Source organism: Rhododendron vialii, chromosome 1a, assembly GCF_030253575.1.
Source record: "Rhododendron vialii isolate Sample 1 chromosome 1a, ASM3025357v1".
Lineage (NCBI taxonomy): Eukaryota > Viridiplantae > Streptophyta > Magnoliopsida > Ericales > Ericaceae > Rhododendron > Rhododendron vialii.
Window position 1 is genome coordinate 40214234 of NC_080557.1, and position 22861 is coordinate 40237094.

The 22861-nt window shown below is 37.5% G+C and overlaps 2 protein-coding genes and 2 long non-coding RNA genes across 8 annotated transcripts; 2 read left to right on the plus strand and 2 right to left on the minus strand.

Moving 5' to 3' along the window:
- Positions 1-3157: 3157 nt before the first annotated feature.
- On the plus strand, positions 3158-8607 carry LOC131326274 (ribulose bisphosphate carboxylase/oxygenase activase, chloroplastic-like). Of its 3 annotated transcripts, none has more exons than XM_058359000.1 (8): positions 3158-3382; positions 4604-4783; positions 6078-6188; positions 6345-6443; positions 6541-6651; positions 6744-7047; positions 7315-7454; positions 7733-8607. In XM_058359000.1, the coding sequence occupies exons 2-8, from the start codon at positions 4640-4642 to the stop codon at positions 8267-8269; spliced, it is 1446 nt and encodes a 481-aa protein (XP_058214983.1). In that variant the 5' UTR covers positions 3158-3382; positions 4604-4639; the 3' UTR covers positions 8270-8607. The 3 variants fall into 3 exon arrangements, 2 of the variants coding, with proteins under 2 accessions (XP_058214983.1, XP_058214994.1); XR_009199962.1 differs by lacking the exon at positions 3158-3382 and having other exon boundaries at positions 4561-4783; positions 7733-8483; positions 8571-8607; XM_058359011.1 differs by lacking the exons at positions 3158-3382; positions 4604-4783 and adding an exon at positions 4812-4880.
- Positions 8608-8832: 225 nt separating this feature from the next.
- LOC131326285 (uncharacterized) lies at positions 8833-9871 on the minus strand. The gene is made up of 2 exons (XR_009199963.1): positions 9597-9871; positions 8833-9274 (listed from the first exon to the last, which is right to left on the minus strand). It is a non-coding gene; the product is annotated as an uncharacterized LOC131326285 (long non-coding RNA).
- A 5651-nt stretch (positions 9872-15522) lies between these two features.
- Positions 15523-16623, plus strand: LOC131325923 (transcription repressor OFP8-like). Its single transcript, XM_058358417.1, has one exon. It carries the CDS (start codon positions 15596-15598, stop codon positions 16364-16366), a length of 771 nt encoding a protein of 256 aa, XP_058214400.1. The 5' UTR covers positions 15523-15595; the 3' UTR covers positions 16367-16623.
- Positions 16624-17727: 1104 nt separating this feature from the next.
- Positions 17728-21889, minus strand: LOC131323764 (uncharacterized). Of its 3 annotated transcripts, XR_009199217.1 has the most exons (6): positions 21700-21889; positions 21517-21577; positions 20629-20691; positions 20448-20540; positions 19616-19788; positions 17728-19477 (listed from the first exon to the last, which is right to left on the minus strand). It is a non-coding gene; the product is annotated as an uncharacterized LOC131323764 (long non-coding RNA). The 3 variants fall into 3 exon arrangements; XR_009199216.1 differs by lacking the exon at positions 20448-20540 and having other exon boundaries at positions 21700-21877; XR_009199215.1 differs by lacking the exons at positions 20448-20540; positions 21517-21577 and having other exon boundaries at positions 21704-21863.
- Positions 21890-22861: the final 972 nt, after the last annotated feature.

A 22861-nucleotide genomic window follows, 5' to 3' on the forward strand; every position in this document is an offset into this window, starting at 1 on the left:
AAAAAAAAAAGGAGAGAGAAACTGTTGGGGTTAGAGGAGAAAAAATGTTTATCTGAGCCGTCCATATATGCATGTATTGGACAATCCAAATGTGCCGAGTAGGTACCACGTGGGATATACCCACCCGGGAATGAAAAATTTCTCCGAACTCCCCTAACTTTGGGTACAAAATCTTAGGGGATTTTTCGTGAAATCCCTAGACTAAAAATTACTGGAGTAGTAACTAATTGCCCCTCCATTTTCTTTATTCATTCACTCCACTTCCCCGTCTGCAGTTTTGATTGAAGTTTCTAGCTCCACTCTTGTCCTTCTTTTTTTTGACAAAAGTGAAAGGTACTGCATTGATAAAACCTAACGACACTAACACAACGGCACTCTTGCCCTTCCAAAAGATCAATAAATAATTGAGTAACACAACAAAAAGGATTCTAAAATTCTGATGGATCACTTTCAATACTCGCTTTTTTCCTTTTGAAAAACATTTTAAAGGATTAAAGTTGATTAATATTATTATCAAAATGGAATCTTGGAATTTGGGGACATAGGCATATTTAGAGATCATTACAAAAATGAAAGATAACTCTTTTGGAGTTTTTTGTGGTTACTCTTGCAACATGTAACGTCTAGTTTCACTCTGCTGAAAGAGGAATCAGGGTCCGTGTATTGCTGAGGTGCACTACAAGAGTGTAGTGCACAATCTCGGCTTTCAATGGTCCATATGTCATATCAGCAAGGGGACGATTCAAATATGCAAGAGCTGAGATATAATTTAGAACCATTGATTGTCGAAACGGATGACTCAGATCACGCACTACACCCTGGTAGTGCATCCGTGCACTACATGAACCCAGGCCGGCTTGGAGTGGCTAATTCATCGTGAGAAGTTTCGATCACGCCTCAAAATAACGTGTGATTTTGAAGTATTTGGCTTCTTATGTATGATATTGACATGGAACTCCAATGCTTTTTATGAATGAGAAATGTACCAAACAAGAGCTTGGATCACTACCACACTAGCACAAATGATTTGAATCTAGAGATATAGATATATGTATAAGCATGAAAACAAGTGGAGATTGGATTCTGATAAAAAAAAAAGCTTGATTTGGAATAAGGGTAACCTTTTTTTCTCTTCCTTTTTTATGGTGGTGTTATCATTGTGTATTTAAGGGCGCATTTCTGTTCAATTTAATGGACTACAGTTAAAAGGAATAGTCAAATTGTTTATGCTAAATGCATGATATTTCAGTTAGTGCATGTGAGGAGAATGACCTGCCTAGAAATCTGTAAAAACATGGACTTTATTCTATTAAGTTTAGCAAAAAAGGCTTATGTAAGGACTGGATTGATTATGAGGAGAGTCGATTTAGAACATTTTATTTTCCCGCGAAAGATTGTGAGAAACAAAGGAGAAGTTTAGTGCTTGTTTTAATATATGCCTTTTTTTTTTTAATTACCTTTAGTACCCCTTTTTTTGTGATAGAATTTCTTCAAACTTTGTTTGTGCTTATTGCTTCATTCTAACTTTGTTAATTATCAGTTTTCTACCCAAAATTGGAAGATGGTCCCCTTCTTTTCCTTCTCCCATCTTGTTTTCTTTTTCTTCCTATGATGGTCTACACTTCCCTTCACCACTCCTCCAAGTTTGTGCGGAATTATTCACTCTGTTTCTTTGTCCTTTTTTTTTTTTTTTTTTACAATTGTTTTATTTAAAACATGCCAAATTTTTGGATTCATCATTTGTCTTGATAAGAGGAATTTAAAAAATAAAAATGTTTAATCAAAATAAAAAACAAATTCACTAAAGATGAAGAAAGTTCGCGTACGTCTTTACAAAAAACAAAATTTCAATTTTGACCCATGTTTTTACTATATTTCATTTTTCGATTCTCATCGTCAAGAAGAATGAGAAATCCTAAACGATTAATATTCTTTAATCTTAACTTGCCCTGGGCTTTTGTTGAATTTGAGAAAAAATCTCTATATTTGTCAAATTTAGAACTGTGGGACCTTCCTGTTTCACTCAGTCATCACCTCGTAGGCTATTACTGTCTAGTACTATCAACAATGTGAACAAAATGAATTCCATCAAAAGGATTGATGTTCATGGAATAGAGAGAATTCAAGTCATGTCACTTTCCCATTTTATATGGGTTCTGTTTGGATTGTGAAGTGTGGGCCCTTTTTAAGAAGTCTATACAAATGGATGGAAGCAAGAAAATTAATCTCACCAACTCCTAGCTAAAAAATAACTTAAGTGATGCAGTCGGCCAGGCATGCCATTGTCAATCCTTTTCTCTCGAGAAGGCCAATCGAACATTTATTCTCTTGGGTATAAGCGCTCGATTGGATGCGGTATGAGTTTTGGATGTATTATTTATGAAAGATGGATAAGATAGTAAGGAATATTAGTTAAGAAGAGAGTGTCCACATTAATGTGACATTTATAAAGGGTGTATTAAAAAGTTCGATGGTTTGAATGATGTATTAGAAAAAAAAGATAAATTAATACTTGGTTTGGATGAAAAATAAATTGGGTGTATAAAGAATGGTATATGATGTAAAAAACTATCAAATGACTTTTTTTTTTTTGGGTAAATACTATCAAATGACTTATTTGCCATTGTGCAATGTTAGATTATTCATTTGATTAACTATATAATGACTTGGCCTCCAACTTTGATTAATTTTGTTCACAAATAATCAATAATAATTTAGTTAATTAATATAATAATTTAATATATTATTTAATATATAAAAAATCATTTTTAAGTGCTTTATTATAGGAGTATTTTTGTTATTTTGTTTATTATGAAATGTAAATGTTAAGTTTATATTATACAGTACCTTATTTTCTTTTGCTCTTGTGTAGTGTTAAATTAGATTATTGATTAGATTAAATATATAATTACAAAATCCAATACAATTAAATATTTTTTCACTATTAACCAATAATAAATTCCTTAACTAATATATTGATTAATTTGATAATTAAAAAAATAAAAAAAATTGTTTTTTAAGGTGCAAAGCACGGGATAATTTTTTCACAATCAATATTGGACCGTTGGATTGCCTTGATTTCCTAGGTGCAAAGCACCAGATAATTTTTTCATTGTTAGTATCGACAACAATCCATCTCGATCTCCCTTTCTTCTTCAGATCTGCGCCATCTCGGAGTTCCTCGCTGGAGTCTCCCTCTCGCACGGTCTCTCTCCCTCTCGCTCGCCCATCACTGACGACTATGCCACTCTCCCCAGATCAATTAAACCCCTCTGTTGCGTCATCCGTCCGACGACGAAGAACCCGACGACTCCTACTCTCTCCGGTGATGTAATCTCCGACGACGGTCTGCTCTCTTTCTGGCGCTCTGCTCTCTCTCGCTGTAATTCTCTCTCTCTCTCTCTCTCTGCGAGTGTGTGTGTCTCTGTAATTTCATTTGATGTAATGTGTAACATATGCTGTAGAAATGCTGCATTTTTTTTTAAATTAGGTTTACGAGGAACAAGAATCAAACAATTCTTTTTTTAATGCTGAATTCGGACCTTAGATTTGCTGAGGAAGAAAAAGAAAAGGAAATAAAGTGGGAGAGGAATATGAGGACGAATAATAATTGTTTTCCTATAACTTGTCTGGAACATGGGATTGGTACAATAAAAGCGGACACTTCCGAGTTTAGTTTGTGAGTTTAGTTTGTAATGCAACTTGAAGTCTTGAACTAGTGCAAATTTCGTACGGAGTACATCCAAAGCAGCAATGACTTTACTACGTAATCCACCGAATGGAGAATGGAAAGTACAGAGAGAATGGAAAAATTATTGAATGCTCTCGGAGTAAATTCACTTTGTGCTTCAAATTTTATCTTCTATTAAGAGGGAGAATGTTGGAGCATAAACTTGATTTAGTATTTGGGCCCGAGAAAATAAAGCCCAAATCAAGAAGATATTTAGGAAGGGGATGTAAATGTACTAGTACTAGTTTCTAGTAGAGTTCTAGAATATCTAGATTTTAGATGATGTCTAGAAAAGCCTTAAGAAATGTTCTAAATAATTATTGTAATTGTAAGTATTTTTCACATGTGTAAAATCTAGAACCTATCTTGTAAAGAAAAAATCTAGAACATTTCATGGAGTAGTATAAATATAGTTGGGTTATAGCCATTTTGTACAATGCCAAAAAAATTGTGTTCAAGTGTATTATAAAGTGCTTACTTCTCCACTCACTCTAGTCTCAAGAGCTCTTTCCTCTTCTAAAAATGTCTTCAGTTTTTGTTATTGATTTAAATTAGTAGTTCACTCAAAATACATGACATGATTTTAAGCAGGTCGGGTTAGTGTCAATATTTTGACATGTTTATAATTTGTGTTTTATCTTAGATATTTTTAAATATATTTGGGTGAAAGTAAAAAAAAAAAAAAAAGTTTCCCGATTCCTCTCATCGATCGAGACGAATTAATAATCTACAAAAATTTGGTGGACAAATACATCAGAAGGCAAATGCAACACCTACACAAATGATAGATCCAAATGCATTTGCCTTCTGATGCATTCCTCTGAAAGGGTCTCAAGACATTCCTTAAAAAAATCTCTCTCATTGTGCATTTAGGTTTCTTCCGGCACGAGAGAAGCGACGAAGACAGGAATGATGCAGAGGAATCAGCAGGATCAGCGGTCAAGATCCGCCAAGCCAACCACCATACACAGCTGTGCCCAGTCCGGAGATCTCGTCGGCATGCAGAAGTTACTTCGAGATAACCCTTCTCTTCTCAACGATCGAAACCCTGTTGTAAGATCCCCCACTCTGAAATGTTATAAAAGGTTCCAACGAAATGGGTTTTTACGGAATTGTTGAATCTGCGGTGACTCTTGGTTATTCAATTGTGGTTAGTTTTGTTTACAAATCTGAATGCCGTCTTGATTTTTGGGTATATCATGCTAAACTCCTCTAGTGTATGTACACACATGCAAATCCCTTGTTTTTGTCTACATTGTGATGCCATCTTGATTTTTGTCTACATTGCGATGTGGATTTTCAAGAAATTTGTTAAAATCTTGGTGGGTCTTGGTTATGCATTTATGTTCACTTTGTGTTTGATTTTGGGTGTGAATACAAAGTTTGTCTACATTCGGGTCTAATGTAAAATGTTCTAAGGTCCCCTACACCCTCCAAAAGAAGAAGAATAAGAGGAAACACTGACGAAAAAAATGAGGTTTGATTGGTGGCTGATTAATTAAACATCCTGTTCTCGAAATGCTTACCGTTCAATTATGATTGGCATCTGTCTGTACGGTTGAGTTGAACAAGGAGTATTATTTGCTTATGCATAATCAGTTATTGTGGAGTTGGATGTAAGAGATGATTGGTCGAGTGTGACATTAAGGTAAGGGAGTTATTATTGGTCTGTGGACATGTGTTCTTTGTTGGCACCGTAATTGTGGACATGTGTTCTTTGTTGGCACCGTAACTTTGTCTTGTGAAAATGATGGTAGGGGTGAAGCAGATCAAATTAAAAGAGACTCATTGGGGTCGATGAACTTCTTGGACATCAACCAAGAAGGAGGTGTAATTTTTCCGATATATAACGAAGAATGATGTCGAAAGGGAGTAATGAAGATTGATTTGTCTAGAATATCCCTCTCTATTACCTCGAGCTCATAGTCATTTTGAAGAATAATATAAGTGATGATGTGCCTCATACAAAGTGTAGTAAGTTAGTTACTAAGGTTTGGTGTCAAAACGCAGTTTTCCCTTCCAACTATATCTTAGATTTTCTGTGGCCGATTAGATCATTAGACCCCTTGGTCAGGAAAATACAAAACCTCATGTGCATATGGCTAGTGGAAACTCCTACTCTAGTGAAGACACGAGTTTCATTTTTCCCAAATAGCATTAGGAATTTTTTACCCTTGTGTTATATTCTTGGTTGCTGTATGCTCCTGAATCAAATTGTACCTGGGTTGCTATACTGCATGCGGGTCCAGTCATCACATTGTTGGTAATGTATGCATGGAATTTGTACAGATCGAATTGTTTCTTCATTTGCTTTCCCATTTATTCACGACGTTTGCTTTAAGTGCAGATGGCTCAAACACCTCTTCATGTGTCTGTTGGTTACAATAATGTTGGGATAGTTAAGTTGTTGCTTGATTCGCAAGGACCCGAACAAGTCGAGTTGGAGGCCAAAAACATGGTGGGTAAAATTTACGAATCATCTTAATTCCATTGGACTTGTATTTTGCAATCGAGTGAAGCTTATGTTGATTGGTCATATTTTCATTCATGTCTACATGATTGGGAGTTTTTAACTTTGTCATATTTCGTTCTGGCTAAATGTCTTTTTTTGCAGTACGGAGAAACACCATTGCACATGGCCTCAAAAAATGGGTGCAATGAAGCTGCTCAGTTGCTCCTTGCTAATGGTGCCTTTGTTGAAGCCAAAGCAAATGTGTGTTTTGTACCAACTATTCATTAGCCTTTCTTGTTTGAATTTCGATGAAATCTTGGATATTGATAATGCTTTTGAGCCTTTCTTTTCCTAACAGAATGGAATGACTCCATTGCACCTGGCCGTTTGGCATTCACTCCGAGCTGAAGACTGCTCGACTGTGAAGACATTATTGGAGTACAATGCTGATTGCAGTGCTGAAGACAATGTATTGTTGGTCGCCATTCTAAAAAATGTTACGGTGTACGATCATATACTGTATTGTTAATTGATTATGATACTTAAGCTTTTCATATGCAGGAGGGTATGACTCCTATAAATCACCTATCGCAAGGCCCAGGAAGTGAGAAATTGCGGGAACTTCTTTGTTGGCACCGTGAAGAGCAGAGGAAGCGCAAAGCTATTGAAGCTTGCAGTGAGACAAAGGCTAAGATGGATTTACTTGAAGATGCATTATCAAATATAGTGGGGCTAAATGAGCTCAAGTTACAACTTCGGAAATGGGCAAAGGGGATGCTTTTGGATGAGAGGCGACGGGCACTTGGGCTCAAAGTTGGCCCTAGGAAACCACCTCATATGGCCTTCCTTGGCAATCCTGGAACAGGTAACCCATGGTCAAGGATGTATGTGGATTGTGGTCATATTATATCAAGCCATGTACTATAAAATACAGATGGTTGTTCATATGAATATCTTTAGCTTTACCTCATTGTTTCCATAGTTGGTGGGCTAAACCATTGTTTCCATTCCTACTCATTCCTTTAGTCCTCCCTTATTTATATATATTTCATACTCCGTGGGCAATTTGAGTTGTCATCTTCCTTTATCTGGTACTTTTAACCACAAGGCATGACGTAGAATTATGCAACAGGTAAAACTATGGTAGCTCGAATCCTTGGAAGATTACTCTTTATGGTGGGAATTTTACCAACCGACAAGGTAACAGAAGTACAGAGAACTGATTTGGTAGGGGAGTTTGTTGGCCATACAGGACCAAAGACTAGGAGAAAGGTAGCCCTTTTGTGCTTCTCAAACTGTACTCATCATTTTTACGTAGCAAAAGAAGTATGTACTATATTTTGAGGCTATGACTGAATTTCAGCATATCATGGTCAATCAGCAAACCCATCAAAACGACTTGTAAATACAAAATTCTCACCGACACATGATTCTGGCAGAGGCTTCTTCATGAAATTTTTAAAGAATATTGCATCTAACATTACTGCTCAATTACCGATACCCATTATACTTAATCTCTTCTAACAAATTTTTCCACCAACGGTCTACAGATAAAAGAAGCAGAGGGAGGAATTTTGTTTGTCGATGAAGCCTATCGATTAATTCCTATGCAAAAATCTGATGATAAGGACTATGGGCTGGAAGCCTTAGAAGAGATCATGTCGGTCATGGACGGTGGAAAAGTTGTAGTGATATTTGCTGGCTATAGTGAACCGATGAAGCGGGTAATTACTTCTAATGAAGGCTTCTGCAGGAGGGTAACAAAGTTTTTCCATTTTGACGACTTTAGTTCAATAGATCTAGCCAATATTCTTCATTTAAAGATAAACAACCAAGCCGAAGATAGCTTGTTGTATGGATTTAAGTTGCTTCCTTCATGTACGGTTGATGTTGTTGCGACACTGATTGAGGCAGAAACTAGTGAAAAACAGCGGAAGGAGATGAATGGAGGTATTGTGGATCCAATGCTGGTTAATGCTAGGGAGAATTTGGACTTGAGACTCAATTTTGATTGTGTGGATACTGATGAACTACTCACCATCACCCTAGAGGATTTAGAAGCTGGTATCCGGTTACTATCACGATGAAATCCTTACTCGGTTGATAGAGACCCAAAATAAAAAGAGAACTAAGTGAAACAAACGGTGGAATGGGATGATTGTTGATCTGCAATGGGTAAGATTATACTATTGTACTCTTTTTCCTTTTTTAGTAGGTAGGTTATATTCTTTGATGCCAAGTTGTTTCATGGGGCTTCATATTCGTTTTTCCTTTTAAGTCTTGGATTTATTGTTTTTGGCAGTAGTTTTCCCTGGTATGATGGGTCTAGTATGCTGTAGATGAAATCAATTCTTTACACTTATTACATTATTTTCATGTACAATAGAGTTGCATAATGAGCAAAATTACCACAATATTTTTCGTCCGATTGTTTTGGTTTTTCCCTTGCAGCGGTCTCTTTTATTTAAGTATCTCAGGAGAGTATTGAGTATTGTGTCTTTCATTTACGTGACAGGATTAAAGCATTTGTTTTTCACTCCTATTTGTTTGGCACAAATTCACAAATTGAGGACTACACGTGAATCTCACATGCAATTGCATATGAGCAATACTACAAACACACAGCGTCCGGAGTTGTGTTCCTACACTTTTTGATTACAAATGGAGCAAGGGTTGCTTTTGCTTCCAAACCGAAAGGCCAGAATCCAGTTATCCTTTACATTCCATCTTCAAGATACACAACAAAGATTATGTGCAGAAAAGAGATCATACACTTTACAATATACGGCACCTAGTAAACATGCGACATAGATGATAGATCCATATACAGTGTTTTACATATCTACAGAGCAACACGTCATATATAACTCATACCCAGATCAAGAAAGCATAATTAGGCATTGAAATGCTCATCTTCGTGCAAGTTAAGCCTGCTTATGAAGACGTGACCGCACCTTTCTTCCTTGGAGCTACCTGTGTTCCTGAACAACAACCGCATGAAGAATCAGACTCGATTCAATAAAATCAGTACTTATTACAGTTCCAGATATGATCTGAGGAGTGTACTGTAGTCTGTATAACCTATTAGCGACCTGCACAAACTAATGGTTTTCGTAAGTCTTGACTGAAAACTGTTACAGTATAATTATGATTTCAATAGGATAGTTTACTTATATGAAATGCAAAGATTATATGGAACTCCAGGGTTTATATGAGAGAATTAAGGACATTACTACAAGATTCCTAGTTCATAGTCCTTTTCATAGTGAAGATGCTCCATTTTGCATTCTCCTTTTTGTACTTCAGTATAACGAAAACTGGATATTCCAACACAGATCCGGACGCGATATGTTTTGTGTCAAACTGTTTTGAAGACATCTATATCAATGGCATTGCTCAACATATTACACCAACCTTCCCGAAAGTTGCTCTTGAACCTGACGAAAACATGGCGGAGATACCTCATTCTACCAGTATCCATAGTCTTCCTTCGAATCGCCATCTCTCTCCAATTGTCTAATTACACCAAGTTCGTCAACAGGCAAACCAAATTATAATTGTGTACAATAAGTAGAAATCAAGCACACCACATGAAAAATAAACACAAATTTTCAGACGAGAGAGAGAGAGAGAACATTTCCTGAGACAGGGAGAGGGAAAGCCACAGGAGACGCAATGGCTCTTCTGGAGGTGGAAGCTGCGGCAACTGCACCGAACGCAGAGCGTGTGAGTTTTGTTCCTCCTCTTCCCAAAGCTCATTGTTCCCTTACCCTGTTTCAATTCGTCGACATAGAGACACAAATTATCAATCAAGCAATCGAAATCGTTATGCATGCATTCACATGAACGTATCAAAGCAATCATTTCGACGGGTTTAATCTCACCAAAAACAACTAACAATGCTGACTTTCATCCGGAAAAAAAAGAAAAGAAAAAACATTTATATGGTTATCTCTGCTATCGAATTTGAATTGCAGGTAAATTGAGGGTACGATATTACCATTTTCAGCTCTCTTTCTCTAAAAACAGTGTGGGAAACTTTGGAAAACTTAGCAGCGGCGGCGGCAGCCTAGAATGGTGGTGAGTCGGCGGTTTTCAACTAGTATATTCGGGAAAGGGCGTTCTAAGATACGTGGCGCAGTTTAGCATGTAGAATAGCTTTATATATAGAAAGCACCCAACAAACGGACAATAGAGTGCGGATCAAAAAAAAAAGGGACAATAGAGTCGCTTTGGCCGAGTGGTTAAAGCGTGTGCCTACTAAGTACATGGGGTCTCCCCGAGAGAGTTCTAATCTCTTAGGCGACGTCGTCTTTTCTTTTGTTTAATTTTGAGGGGTTCACTGATTTTGGCGGCTTCTATTTACCACCCATTATTTACTATATATAACCCATTAAAATTTTATACTGGATACGACATGAAATTTTGTACAGAATGGGAATGATATGGCTCAATGAAAACTTATCTCATAAAAAATTACGTATGGATGTTTATCAATTCGTATAACAAGGGTTTGTTTGCCAATGGTAGCACCGAGCACGTGCTTATTGCTTCACCGGTGTATGGCATAAACCATATAGTGTTTTTTTGCTACTAATGTCAATGCACGTAGCCGCGTGCTTATAGTTTCAGATGTTCAGGTAACGATTGATTGATATTGTTTGATTGGATTTGCATTTGGAAGATAGGAATTTTCGGTTAGATGTCGGCCCAATAATAAAATCATAACAAGAGCAACAAAATGAGAAAAAACACCCATTTAGGAGTATCATTTTACTCAAACAGAGACAAACAAAGTTGTAGAAATCATAAGCAAAGAACTCCTAATGACCAGTAGTCCTTATACTTGCTACGTCATCAGAAATATAATGGCTTGGCTTCATAAATATAGAAATAACCCCCTCCCTTCAGTAGTTCTTTCTTGCATTAGCTCTTCTCCCAAGTCCTAAGCACCAAATCCCAAAAAGCTCCTAAATTCTTCCTCACCTTTGCTCCTAACAACTACTCCTGATCTCAGCTAGATCCGCCTTGCTTCAGCACTGCAGTAATAAAATTATGAAAAATTCTAAAATCAGCCCACAATAGTAAATGTGCAAATGTCCATTTTTGGCGTTTCTATTCACCAGACTACGGACAGAACCGGAATTTTACTTTAGCAGTAGCGAAATGTATACTAAAAATATGAAAAGATGCATTATAATATTAATAGTCATCAGCTCCAGAAAAAATTAAAATAACATCACAAAAACTATAGTAAATGATGTTTGTCATTTGCACATGGAGTACAAAAAATGACTAAGTTTGATTTTGGGCTTCTATAATTCCACTCTCAAATTTATAATGTCACTCTTCAAATCCCTATATGGATTTTCCAAATTGATAACCGCGCTCCCTTTTCCATCATCGATGTTTCCGGATTACATCATTAGATTCTCATTCTCATTCTATGCTTTCAGATTTTTTTTTTTCCTGTCATTTCACAGTACTAGCAAATTACCGGTGCCTAAGGACACTTTTTCAAATTAACAAATTTCACTAAACACCTTTCCAGGTAGCTAGTTGAACAAACCGTGTCAGGGGACCAAACTTGTTGACGAAAATAGTTATGCCTGAAGATATTTCACAACAAGAACTGTCCACTTGTGTAATTGGTGTCTAAATTCGTATTCGACAACTAACCAAACCAATGCCCGGGCGAAACAACTTTCGAACCACAACAAATCTTTATCATTGCACTAGTCAAAACCCCACCGTTACTGGTTTCAGAAAAAACCTCCACATGAAAGATGCACTCAGAATCTCAAATTTTATCCCCTGAGATGATGATTGCAGTCAGGGACGGAAATAGAATTTCGTAAATGCGGGGGCCGAACTATAAACAAGATTTTGAAATTTCAAGGTTCGGAAATCTAATAGTTTGTTCAGTCTAGGTTTTGAGGGAGATTTTTTGGGTAGTAAGAGCATCCGTATTGTAATAAGCAAATGCATGTGAATAAGCAAATTTAACAGCAATGCTCAAAAAATACCCCACATTGTAATAATCAAAGTTATAAGTCTTTTAGTAAATAACCAAATTTCACTCATTCCATAATCAAACTTAACAACTTTTACCAATAACCAAAACTCAATAACTAAACTCAACAATTAAACTTAAAACTCAATAACTCAAAAACACCCCATATTGGAATCGTCTCATCGAGATGAATAATTTGGTGTGGTCAGGTGCGTGATTAAAACTCGTTTGCGATTGGACAAATGTGCATTGTGTATTGTTAGGTTTTTTTTGGTTAGGGATACAAAAATAACCAATGTGGAGGTAGAGGTTGTTAAGTTTGATTATGAACTAAATGAATAATCAAATGCTGACGTGTCACATTTTGATTATTGATTTTGATTAGCACCATTGCGGATGCTCTAAGTGGAGAGAGACCGTAGCACGGAGAGAGAAATTGGGTTTGAGAACCTAAAATGAACACATTTTTATAGAATTTAAATGCCTAAAATAACACTCAATACAAAATACAATATCTATGTGTTTTTAACAAACAAACAAAAAATAATTAATTTTAATTTTAATTATTGTTTTTAAAAAAAATCCGAAACAACGCGGGGCCGTAACCCCCATATGACCACCTATAGATCCGTCTCTGATTGCAGTGTCAACATGTGCCATAAGTCTAGATCGACTTGGTGATGATGAATGGTTGCCCGTGCCTATTCGACGAGAGAGACCATATGCAATGAGGGATGTTGCGAGTACTGTAATCATTTCAATTTACGTATGTTTTTCCCTTTTTCCTTTGGCACTTCTTCTAACAGTATTTTGTTTCCAATTTGGAATGGAGCAATTCATTGGATGAGTCGACAATGCTTAAACTACGTACCTAACATCCTTGATGAAGGAGTATAAGACTCTGTATTTTGGAGATTGTGGTGGCAGTTTACTTCTTATTCAGTCTCAAAAAGGATTTGCCATGGGATTCAACATCCTTGAGATGAAAAAAGACCGTACGTTGTCGTTGGATCGTGAAGTGCCGGGTCAATCTGGGATGCATATATAACTTCTGTGGTCCCCGAAGAATTCAGGCCATCATATCAGGTGTTGAGTTGTGTGAATGGAAACAAACGAAAAAGATTTCTCTCTCTCGTGTTTGCTAGCTATTACAGGAAAAGTTATTGCGTATGATCTGAATCGGAAGACAGTGAAGGTGCTTGTTGAATTGCAGGGATCGAGTCTCTTACGAATATTATGGCCTGCTATTCACATCATAACACTAATTATCGATTCATTGGAAGCTTATCCCCTCCTTGAGCGTCTTCTCTTACATGTTGGAGCAGCTAGCTGTGCCTTCATCGTGCCCAATTTCAATAATTATTCTGTTGCTTTCAATCAACTTAATTTGGAGGAGTGGTTTTAATTTAAATGCTTGAAGGAGTGATGAAAAAAGAAATGAACAATTAAAATATCCACACATATAAAATCCATTGAAGATAGTTGCACCGATCCTTATGTGTTTCGTGCACTACAGCGTCGTGTGGTACACTAGTAGTATCTTTTTTCTGCTTGTGATTTTTTATTGGTTTTTTTTGCAGGTGCTAGCTAGAAAAACTTTATCCATGATTAATACATTTAGTTGCTTTTGCATTCCGTGTGGGAGTAGGCGGTTTTTTTTTTTAATTTGTTGCTTTTAGGTCCTAATCTCCATTCAATCTCTTCTTTTAGATTATTTCAAGGTTTTTTTTTTTAAACTTTCTTTGATGGTTAAAGAATAAGTATATATATCTGGTGGCCGGGTGGGTGAAACATAAATTATTTTTTTAGCATTTTGAATTTAAATGGCAGAAACCCCTATAACTCACTAAATTCCCTATCTGGTCCCTACCTTCTACAATCAGGTGATTCCTGTCTTCCTTAAAAATGAATTCCTGTGTAAGCTGGTGGGCAAACAAATTAAACCACATTCTCACCTGTCAATTGTACTTTGCCGCTACCCATTTTTGAAACAAAGACAGGGAGAAATCCATAAATTATTTACTATTTACAAAACATGCTCGAGGATGGGTTTTGAGGAAGCAAGTTTTTGGTTGATGAATAGAGAACGATAGATAAAGAAATTAGAAAAATAATTGGGAAGAAAATTTATTAGGATCCGTGCGCAGAGACTAGAGAAAGGGATTGAGTCTAGAGACTTCGAACACAGTCAGATATGACTTGAACATGATGTTCTCCCTAAAACGGAAGTTTTCGACCTACTATTGCTGTATTGCATGCTGCAAAGGACAAGCAATTATGTCCACCGATGAGACGGGGTACGAGGATAATTATTCGATGGTCTTAGTGCACTGCCACATATGTTGAAACATCATGGTGGTACTTCAGAAGCACCCTTTTCTAGATATGGAGGTCTTAGTGCACTGCCACAAATGTTGAAACATCATGGGGTACTTCGGAACCACCCTTTTCTAGGTACGGAGGAGGGAAGCTCAACCCATGATTTGGGAGGTAGGTAGTTGGAAAATAGCTGCTAAATTATCGTGAGGAAAAGTCCTTCCAATTGAAATCAAACATGTTTTGGGGATTAGCAAGATGACAGATACGAGCTTTTTTGACAAAAACTTCAACCTTTTTTTCAAAAATTACCAAAAACAAAGACTTCTTCCAAGTAGAGGTTTTTATTTTTTCCACGGTAAGAGGTGTTCGGCTAGCTTATCTGAACCTCAACTAATCCCTGCACCGATTTGGTCAAAGGCAGGCTTGTCCACGTCGGGATTGGAGTCAAATCCCGTCCAGTATGGGTTACCCTCCAGTCCCACCTAGTTCTGCCTTTTGTGGGCCTTTTCCGAGCTCACAACAATGATCGAAATCGTTCACTTTTTAGAGCTCATTGAGAACGACTATGCCAAAAATCACGTTGATCGGATATCGTTTGATATCATTTAAAAATGCATTAATGTTGTCTAAAAAATGGTGTGAAATATAGGATTGCAACCCTTCAACATGTTTTTCCGAAACTTAATGCATTCTGAAATGATATTAAACGATATCCAATCAACGTGATTTTTGATGTGGTTAGTCTTAACGAGCTCTAAAAAGTAAACGATTTCTATCATTGTTGTGGGCCCGAAAAATGCCCACAAAAAGCCGAACTAGACGGGATTGGAGGGTAATCCATATTGGACGGGATCGGGACTAGAGAATTTACAATTTTTTTTTTTGCGGCATGCCCTAAGAATATAATTGTGATTAATTATGTGGAAAACAAACCCACCACCTTACCTACTGGACCTCTTGCGGCCTCAAGTACCAACCTACCGGACCCCTTGCGTCCTCAAGTCCAGTTTCTTTATATTCATTTTCAAGTCCACCACCTTCACCTTCAAACTCTCTCTCTCTCTCTCTCGCTCTCTCTCCAATGGAGAACCATAACCGATTGAAAATGAGAATCTCTGGCCTCCTCCGATCATCGTCATGTGGGTCTTGTAAGTCCCAAGCCACCTCGGACGTCATCGCCCGACCCGAAACCCTCCCCCATACCCGCCACCAGTACCAACTGATCGACCTATTCTCTTCCAACCCCCACCCATTGCCTTCCATTTTCAGACCCAAAACAGAGCTTTTTCCATCGCCCAAAGTACCCTTCCCGAGCCCTCTTCTCACCCCACAAAAAACAGATGGCCGAGAATGCCCCCCTGCTTCACCCATTTCGCCCCTCATCACATTTCCCAAAAGGAAAAAATCTAAAAAGAAGAGGAACAAATCGACCCAGTTGTTAAAAAGGGCTAATTCTGACAATTACTATGACGATAGGGGAAATGATTTTGATGATGAGAATATGACTCTGTTCTCCTCTGTTTCTCTCTCATTCAATTCGTCGGATTCTTTCAGGAGAAACAGAGCCAATCGCGAGGTGAATGGGCTCGTAAGGAGGGAATGCGAGATGGGTTTGGCCCCATTACAGGGGAAAGTGAGAGCTAGCTTCGTGGTGAAGAAGCGATCGAGCAATCCGTACGATGATTTCAGGAATTCAATGGTGGAGATGATCGTGGAGAGGCAGATTATCGGAGCGAGAGACCTAGAGGATTTACTGGAGACTTTTCTTTTGTTGAATTCGTATCATCATCACGGGGTAATCGTTCAGGTGTTCACGGAAATTTGGAATGCTCTGTTTTGTGAGTTGTCTTGAAATGAAAACTAAAGAATGCAGTCTCTGTTTTCTTAGATTTGGCTGTGTTTTTTTTTGTTGAGAAAGATTATTGGAAAAGTAATCCTTTTCTACTCTTTGTTGATGGTTAGCATCAAGATTAGCTAGTAATTTGAAGTTGTGATGTAAAGTTTAATTGGGTTTATTTTGCCTTTGTTTATTACTGTACTACTTTGTGTGTGTGTTTTGGAGAGAGCAAAGGGGAGAGATTTGCAATGGAGGGAAGCTATCAATCTGGTTTTAGCTCACTTATCTTTTTAAAAAATAGTTTGTGAGATGTTCAATTTGATAACGCTATATTTCCTGTCTTTTTCCTTCTTTTTCATTTTTTCCCTGCACCAAGAGGTTAGTGTAAAAGAAATTCAAAAACAACCACACCAGTTTTAAATATTGTCCATGTTCAATTTTGGGCCTTTGTGGGAAGAACCCACAATAATGATCAGAATCGTTTATTTTGTAAAACTCATCGAGTAGGTTGTTCCTGTAAAAAATTTAACTTGATCGAACGTTGGGCCAATAAATCAAATCACGAGAACACACCTAGATTTTTTTACGTGGTTTGGGAAATTTTGATTTTAAACCAAATTAACGGCAACCTCATCCACTATCAATAACTAGGTTCTCTCTCGTGCAAGGCACGAATATTATGCCCGTCGAAGATAACATTTTATGGTTTGGGGTGGTATTTTGTTGGTATTAACTGCAAACTTTAAACAAGAAGAAGAACAATTAACCTACACACTGATTGCACAGTGTCGTCGAGTAGTGGTTCATGCATTCAACAAGATGGCTATATCTTCTCAAACTGAACCTGCGCTAGTAGTGCTGGTATGAACACATCAATTTTGCCTAATCTGTGCATAAATTAGCCATTTGGTTCTCCAATACGCCGGTATCTATTATCATTACAGCCTCACGGATAATTTCATTGGCCTGATGAGCAAGATCACTTCGCTCGTTGCGAGCTTGCACACATGCTGCAATTCGAGGTTGGCACTATGAGAACTAAGCAACTGCTTCTCTAAAGAGAACAATTCTAAAACCTCTGCATTCGCAGCAAGAGATTGGGCATAAAATCGGTTTTGATGACCTGATTAAGGGATCAATATCATCTCTTTTACACAAGGGCAACCACCCATAGAAACATCCATTCTCTCTCCTCATTAGTCTCATCCTTTGAATTCAGTTTCTGAAGCACCCGACCACAATTTTAATTGTAAATTGAACAATGCTAGAAGCTCCAATGTCCCCAGTAATTTTGGGAGCTCACCCATACCATTAAGTATAGCCTTCTTTTGATGCAACAACATATAGGAGTAAGAAAAGAAATGTAATGGATGAAATTTGAGGAAGAAGGAAAAAAGTTGAAGAGGCATTCAATATTTCTCGTAACAAATATTTTCGACGATGACACAACTATCAATAAAAGATAGACGAACAATGCGTTTCCAAATTACATGTTCCACACCAGGAAAATAAAATCTAGAATCACAAACCAAATTGTATTTCCAACTACAATGTAATCTGGAAAAAATGCAAAAGAAGAGAAAAGATACCTGACGAAAGGTAGTCAAGAATATAAGCGCCGAGAAGTTTTATCATCTAATCCGAAGCCAAGCAGCTGCAATAGATCGCCGAACTATAAAAGAAAAAAAGAACAACATTGAAATGAGTAAATCAATAGAATGGAAAAAGCAAAAGGCATAGAGAAATAGGACAAAAAGAATGCAAGAGAGGAAATCAATCGCCGATCAAAAAAAAAAGAGAGGACATCAATCTATAAAAAATAGACAATGCGTATCATTGCTACAAATTCTAGAAAACTCCAACCAACAAAAGAACCACCTACTAAAGTCAGCAAAAAGCCACACTAAATTATGTGGCAAAACGCCCACTTTTTAAGATCAAAACATCACAATTAAAGTTCTATAATAAACAACTTTACTTGCAAAGTTTATAGGAACCAAATTTTTTCAAGAGTGAAACGACGCAACTACCCTCAAATGCCAACACACAGCAATCTCCAATTGAGCGGCAAAGTTGTTCCAAATTGGGAAATGGCAGCCGAAAAACTGCTGCTTCTTATATAAGGGTAGGACAACAAAGAACATATTTAAAAAAAAAATTCAGACAATGGTTGACAATCACATTACCAAATATTTAATGAATTGCTCTTTCGTGATTTACACCACTAACAAAAGGATCAAAGGCTTCTTCAGCTACGTATGTCAAGGTTGTTCGAGAATCGACAATGGTTCCTTTGTTACTTGACGTGGCAAAAACTGATGAATCTATGCCTAATGTCTATCCATTGACGGAAATGATTTCCGGGTTCAAATTATAGTGTTGCATTTATCATTGGACTTGCTCAAAAGTAAGTCTCTTGTAACCAAACGAAGTCTCTTGGAACCCTAGGAACTCTTTTGAGCAAGTCCTAGATATCAAGGAACTCTTTTAGCCCTATTTGGTGATGTATACAATATGCGAAGTTAATTTATGCAGCCTATTTTTTTGAAACAGCAGCTTCGAACAATGCAAAAGGCAATAGTCCTTTTTCTTTTTTTTACGTCTAGTTTTGGCTAAACATGCTACTATAGTACTATGAATGTAATTTTTTATGGGTGGGCAAAACAACTTTTTAGAACAACTTACAAAATAATAAAATATGGAAAAAAGATTCAGTTATTGAGAAACTCAAGTTGTCTAAGGTAAGGACTGAATACATTCCCTTAGGCGCAACAATGACACAAAAGAACTGATCAACACATGAGATAATCACTTAAAGTTTCAAGCTACAATTTGCAATCCAATTCTGACTTCTTTACTATTAGAAGACCAGACTTGCTACCTTAAACCATCAGTTCACATTTGAAAAGGTTTATGGAACTATGTTTACATTTGAATGAACCATCGTCAAACTATAATGCATGTAGATGCAGTTGGAATTGAAAATTCTCATCCATACCTCCTGCTTCGTTGCAATCTCCTTTGTCTCTCTCTAGCTCTATATCGAGTTTTGTTCTGCAGTAAAATAATCCTCCTCCCCTTGCTTTCCAATCCATAATGTTTGAATGTAGACTACCATTTTTTTCCCTGACAGCAAAGATATTGGAATCATGGAATTTTGATTATCAGATTGAGTTTTTCATAGAAGTATGGCAGTACGGACCTAAAGGAATTAGATCATCAGAGTGGGTTGGAAAGAATCCACAGCGAAAACGAAAGGTATACTTGACAGAGTAAGGTGAATATTATTCTGCTGTCAATTTGGAATTTAGAGAATGCCAGATTTAAGCTGAATTTAAGATTGCAAGGAGCTGAAGATCTAGCCTTTAAGCTCCGGCATTCGACCTTCCAACAGGTCCCTTTTAGTCAAAAACTGCAATAGATGTACAGTCCTCATCCTAACCACAAAGCCAGACAAACATATAGTCCTGGTAAGCGGTCTCACGGTAAAGAACAGGAAAAATATGAACATTTCTATTATTGGTCTCAGAAGCAACTGTTGCCATGTTCTAAATTGATATAGAAACTTTGTGGTATTTCAGTTACAACAAATATATGAACAGAAACAATGGAGATACCAGACATATAATGGGAAAGACGAAATGTTCCATAGAAGAGATTCAAGAGATTAGGAAAAAAGTAGTCTTCACACTAAAATCAAATTCCTTTCTTACTTTCAGAAAGGACTCTTAACTGCGAATATACATGGGACGGGAAAAAGCTGGGCCAATAGCAAGGGCTGGAAACCATAATGTGGAGTTAAGATCACAGAAATCACAGAAGGGTCCAAAGACCAAAACCCAATTCCTTTCATAGTTAAACAAGGGAAATTCATCATTACCCAAATCTTAGAAATTCTTAAATTTGGATATTGAAGGGATGGAAAAGAGTTGTTGCTAACAGAAGTTGTCAAGTCTACTTTCAAAGTCCACACTTGAACCAAACAATCAGTTTGTTACCTACTGAAGACCAAGTAAATTCTAATGTCAAAAGCATGAATAGCACAATTCAAAAAAGCTATATCAAACTTCAATAACATATTTTCATTTCCAACAACAGTTTGATTAGGCGGCTTGTCATGGTGTTTCAGATCAGCTACTAAACCAAACCAACGAAATCCACTTTGATCTGACCGAAATAGGGCAAACCCCTGTGGGCATTTGAAGTTTTAAATCTACAAAACCTATGAAACCACACTTTTTACAAATGCAAATATACGGAAGAGTAAGCGATTATACCTTCCGTCGCCAAGGAACAGGGCTCTGTCACTGCTTTTCAGTATCCTTGCACCCTATTGATCACTGTACAGTGAACATATCTTTCAGAGAAAAAGGAAGAAATAGACATGACAAAGATTAGCCCAACTAATGAGTAAATCATTTTAAAAAAGACCCACTGGAAGCTGTATACTAATGTGTCCCCACAAAATGGGCTATTGGTGGCTTCACACTTCCTTAACAAACTGGTACATCGACAGAGATACAATCTAAAATCGACAATGCAGCACAAAAAATTCATCTTTGCAAGGAAAAACCCACCAGCAAGCACATTATAAGAATTCAAATTGAACCAAAACATGCATACCAAGTAAAAATTTCGTAAAACCAGTCAAAAGTAAGCCTCTCCTACTTCAAATTCTGATAAAGAATTAGGGAATACATGCGTACGGTCAGCCACACCAAACAATGTATGGATCTTATAACGACAACTCATGAGTTCTTAATCAGCCTTGAAAAAGGAATGATACCGGCGAGAATGTATTAAAATTATAAGGGATAATCAACAGTCAACACCATCAACCATTCCTACTAAGTAACCCAACAAAATGTGATTATGCAACAAAATGTTAACTTTTTAATCTGCCTAGTGATCTAATTGATTACCCACCAATGGATCTAATTGATTTTGCCTGGGCTAAATAGGAAGCATGTGCCGCTTTCCTAATCAAAAGATAGGAGAGCAACCTATTTCAACAAATGAATTTGCAAACTTAGAGAACCCTATATTTCAGTAATGTCTATTCAACCGTTTCTGACTAATGCAGTCTCCCTCAGTTCAAAATCACATACACTGTATAATAACAGATTATTCGTGCCACGTTCCTGGGAAAAAAAGAAGAAGATTACCCATGCCTAAAGGCACCTCCCAAAACATACAAAGCGAAACTAAGTGGATCAATATCTGGCACTATATATAATATCCACCAAAATCAACCATCATCTCAAAATCTACTTTTCTCACTTGAAGATAGGTAGAATAAGTATCACATTCCAGTCTTTCAAATTTCCCAAAGCATTCAAAAGTCGAACATACCTTCCGAATGGCGCACCGGTTTCCCTTGCCAAAATCGGTAGCCAGCAAAATACCTTCCGAACAATGCACCAGTTTTTCTTGCGAAAATCAGTAACAATATTACCTTTTACATTTGATGCTTCTTATTATTAATGGTAGGATAAGAGGAAAAACTAAAATTACTTCAAGCACGAAGAAAAAGAGCAAGACACAATAGAACACACCGCACACTGAACAAACCAGGGAAAATAGCAAACAAAAGAAACGCTGCAGAACCAACCACCAAACCCAAAACCCACACCCGGAAAACCTAACACAGCTTCGATGCACAACAAGGGAAATATTCAGAGAAACGTACCCACGACATTCATAACCATAAACAGTAATCACAAACAGTCCGACACTCGCAAACAAGTACAACCGATAGCTCGGGGCTAAATAAAAGTAAACCCCCCAAAAATGCCGAATATTACCAAAAAAAACAACCTACACAAGAGATTTAAGAGCATTCACCTCATATCGGAGGACGACACAGCAACCACATGCACATAAGAAGGAGCAAAGGAGAGAGAAAACATCAGAAGAGAGCAAGTACCAACCCTTTTGTGGCACAGTGCCCATACCGGAGGAGCTGGTCATGGGTGATTCAGGGTGAAGGAGGAAAAGATGGAGCGGGCGTCATCAGGGGTGAGTTGGGGGGCGGCAGCGAGGAGATCGGGTTGTTGGCCGGTGTCGTGGTGCGACGCAGTGGCGATGGATCCGAGGGCCAGAGAGGGAGTGAACAGAGAGAGAAGAGAGAGGGAGGCGACTGAGTGGTGCTCTGAATGGATATGAACAGGACACGTCATATATAAGGAAAAGGAAGCAAAATGACAGAACCACCCCTGGCGGCCTGGGCAATCCGTAAAATGGGCAAAATTAAAGGGCAAATCAGTCCCAAATCGAAATTACCTCCGAAAAACTCCTCCTTTATATATAGGAGGAGGATATATAGGAGGAGGATAAGTCCTAACGAACTACCTATCCACTTACATCAAACAAATTACGGTGGATATTAAACAAATATCCAATGGATTTACATTGTACCCGATCAAACCGTGAATATCTCGCTTTCTTTGAGAAGATTCAAGCGCTATGCGACTAGTAAAAACATACCACCGATATAGTGGAACTCTCCTA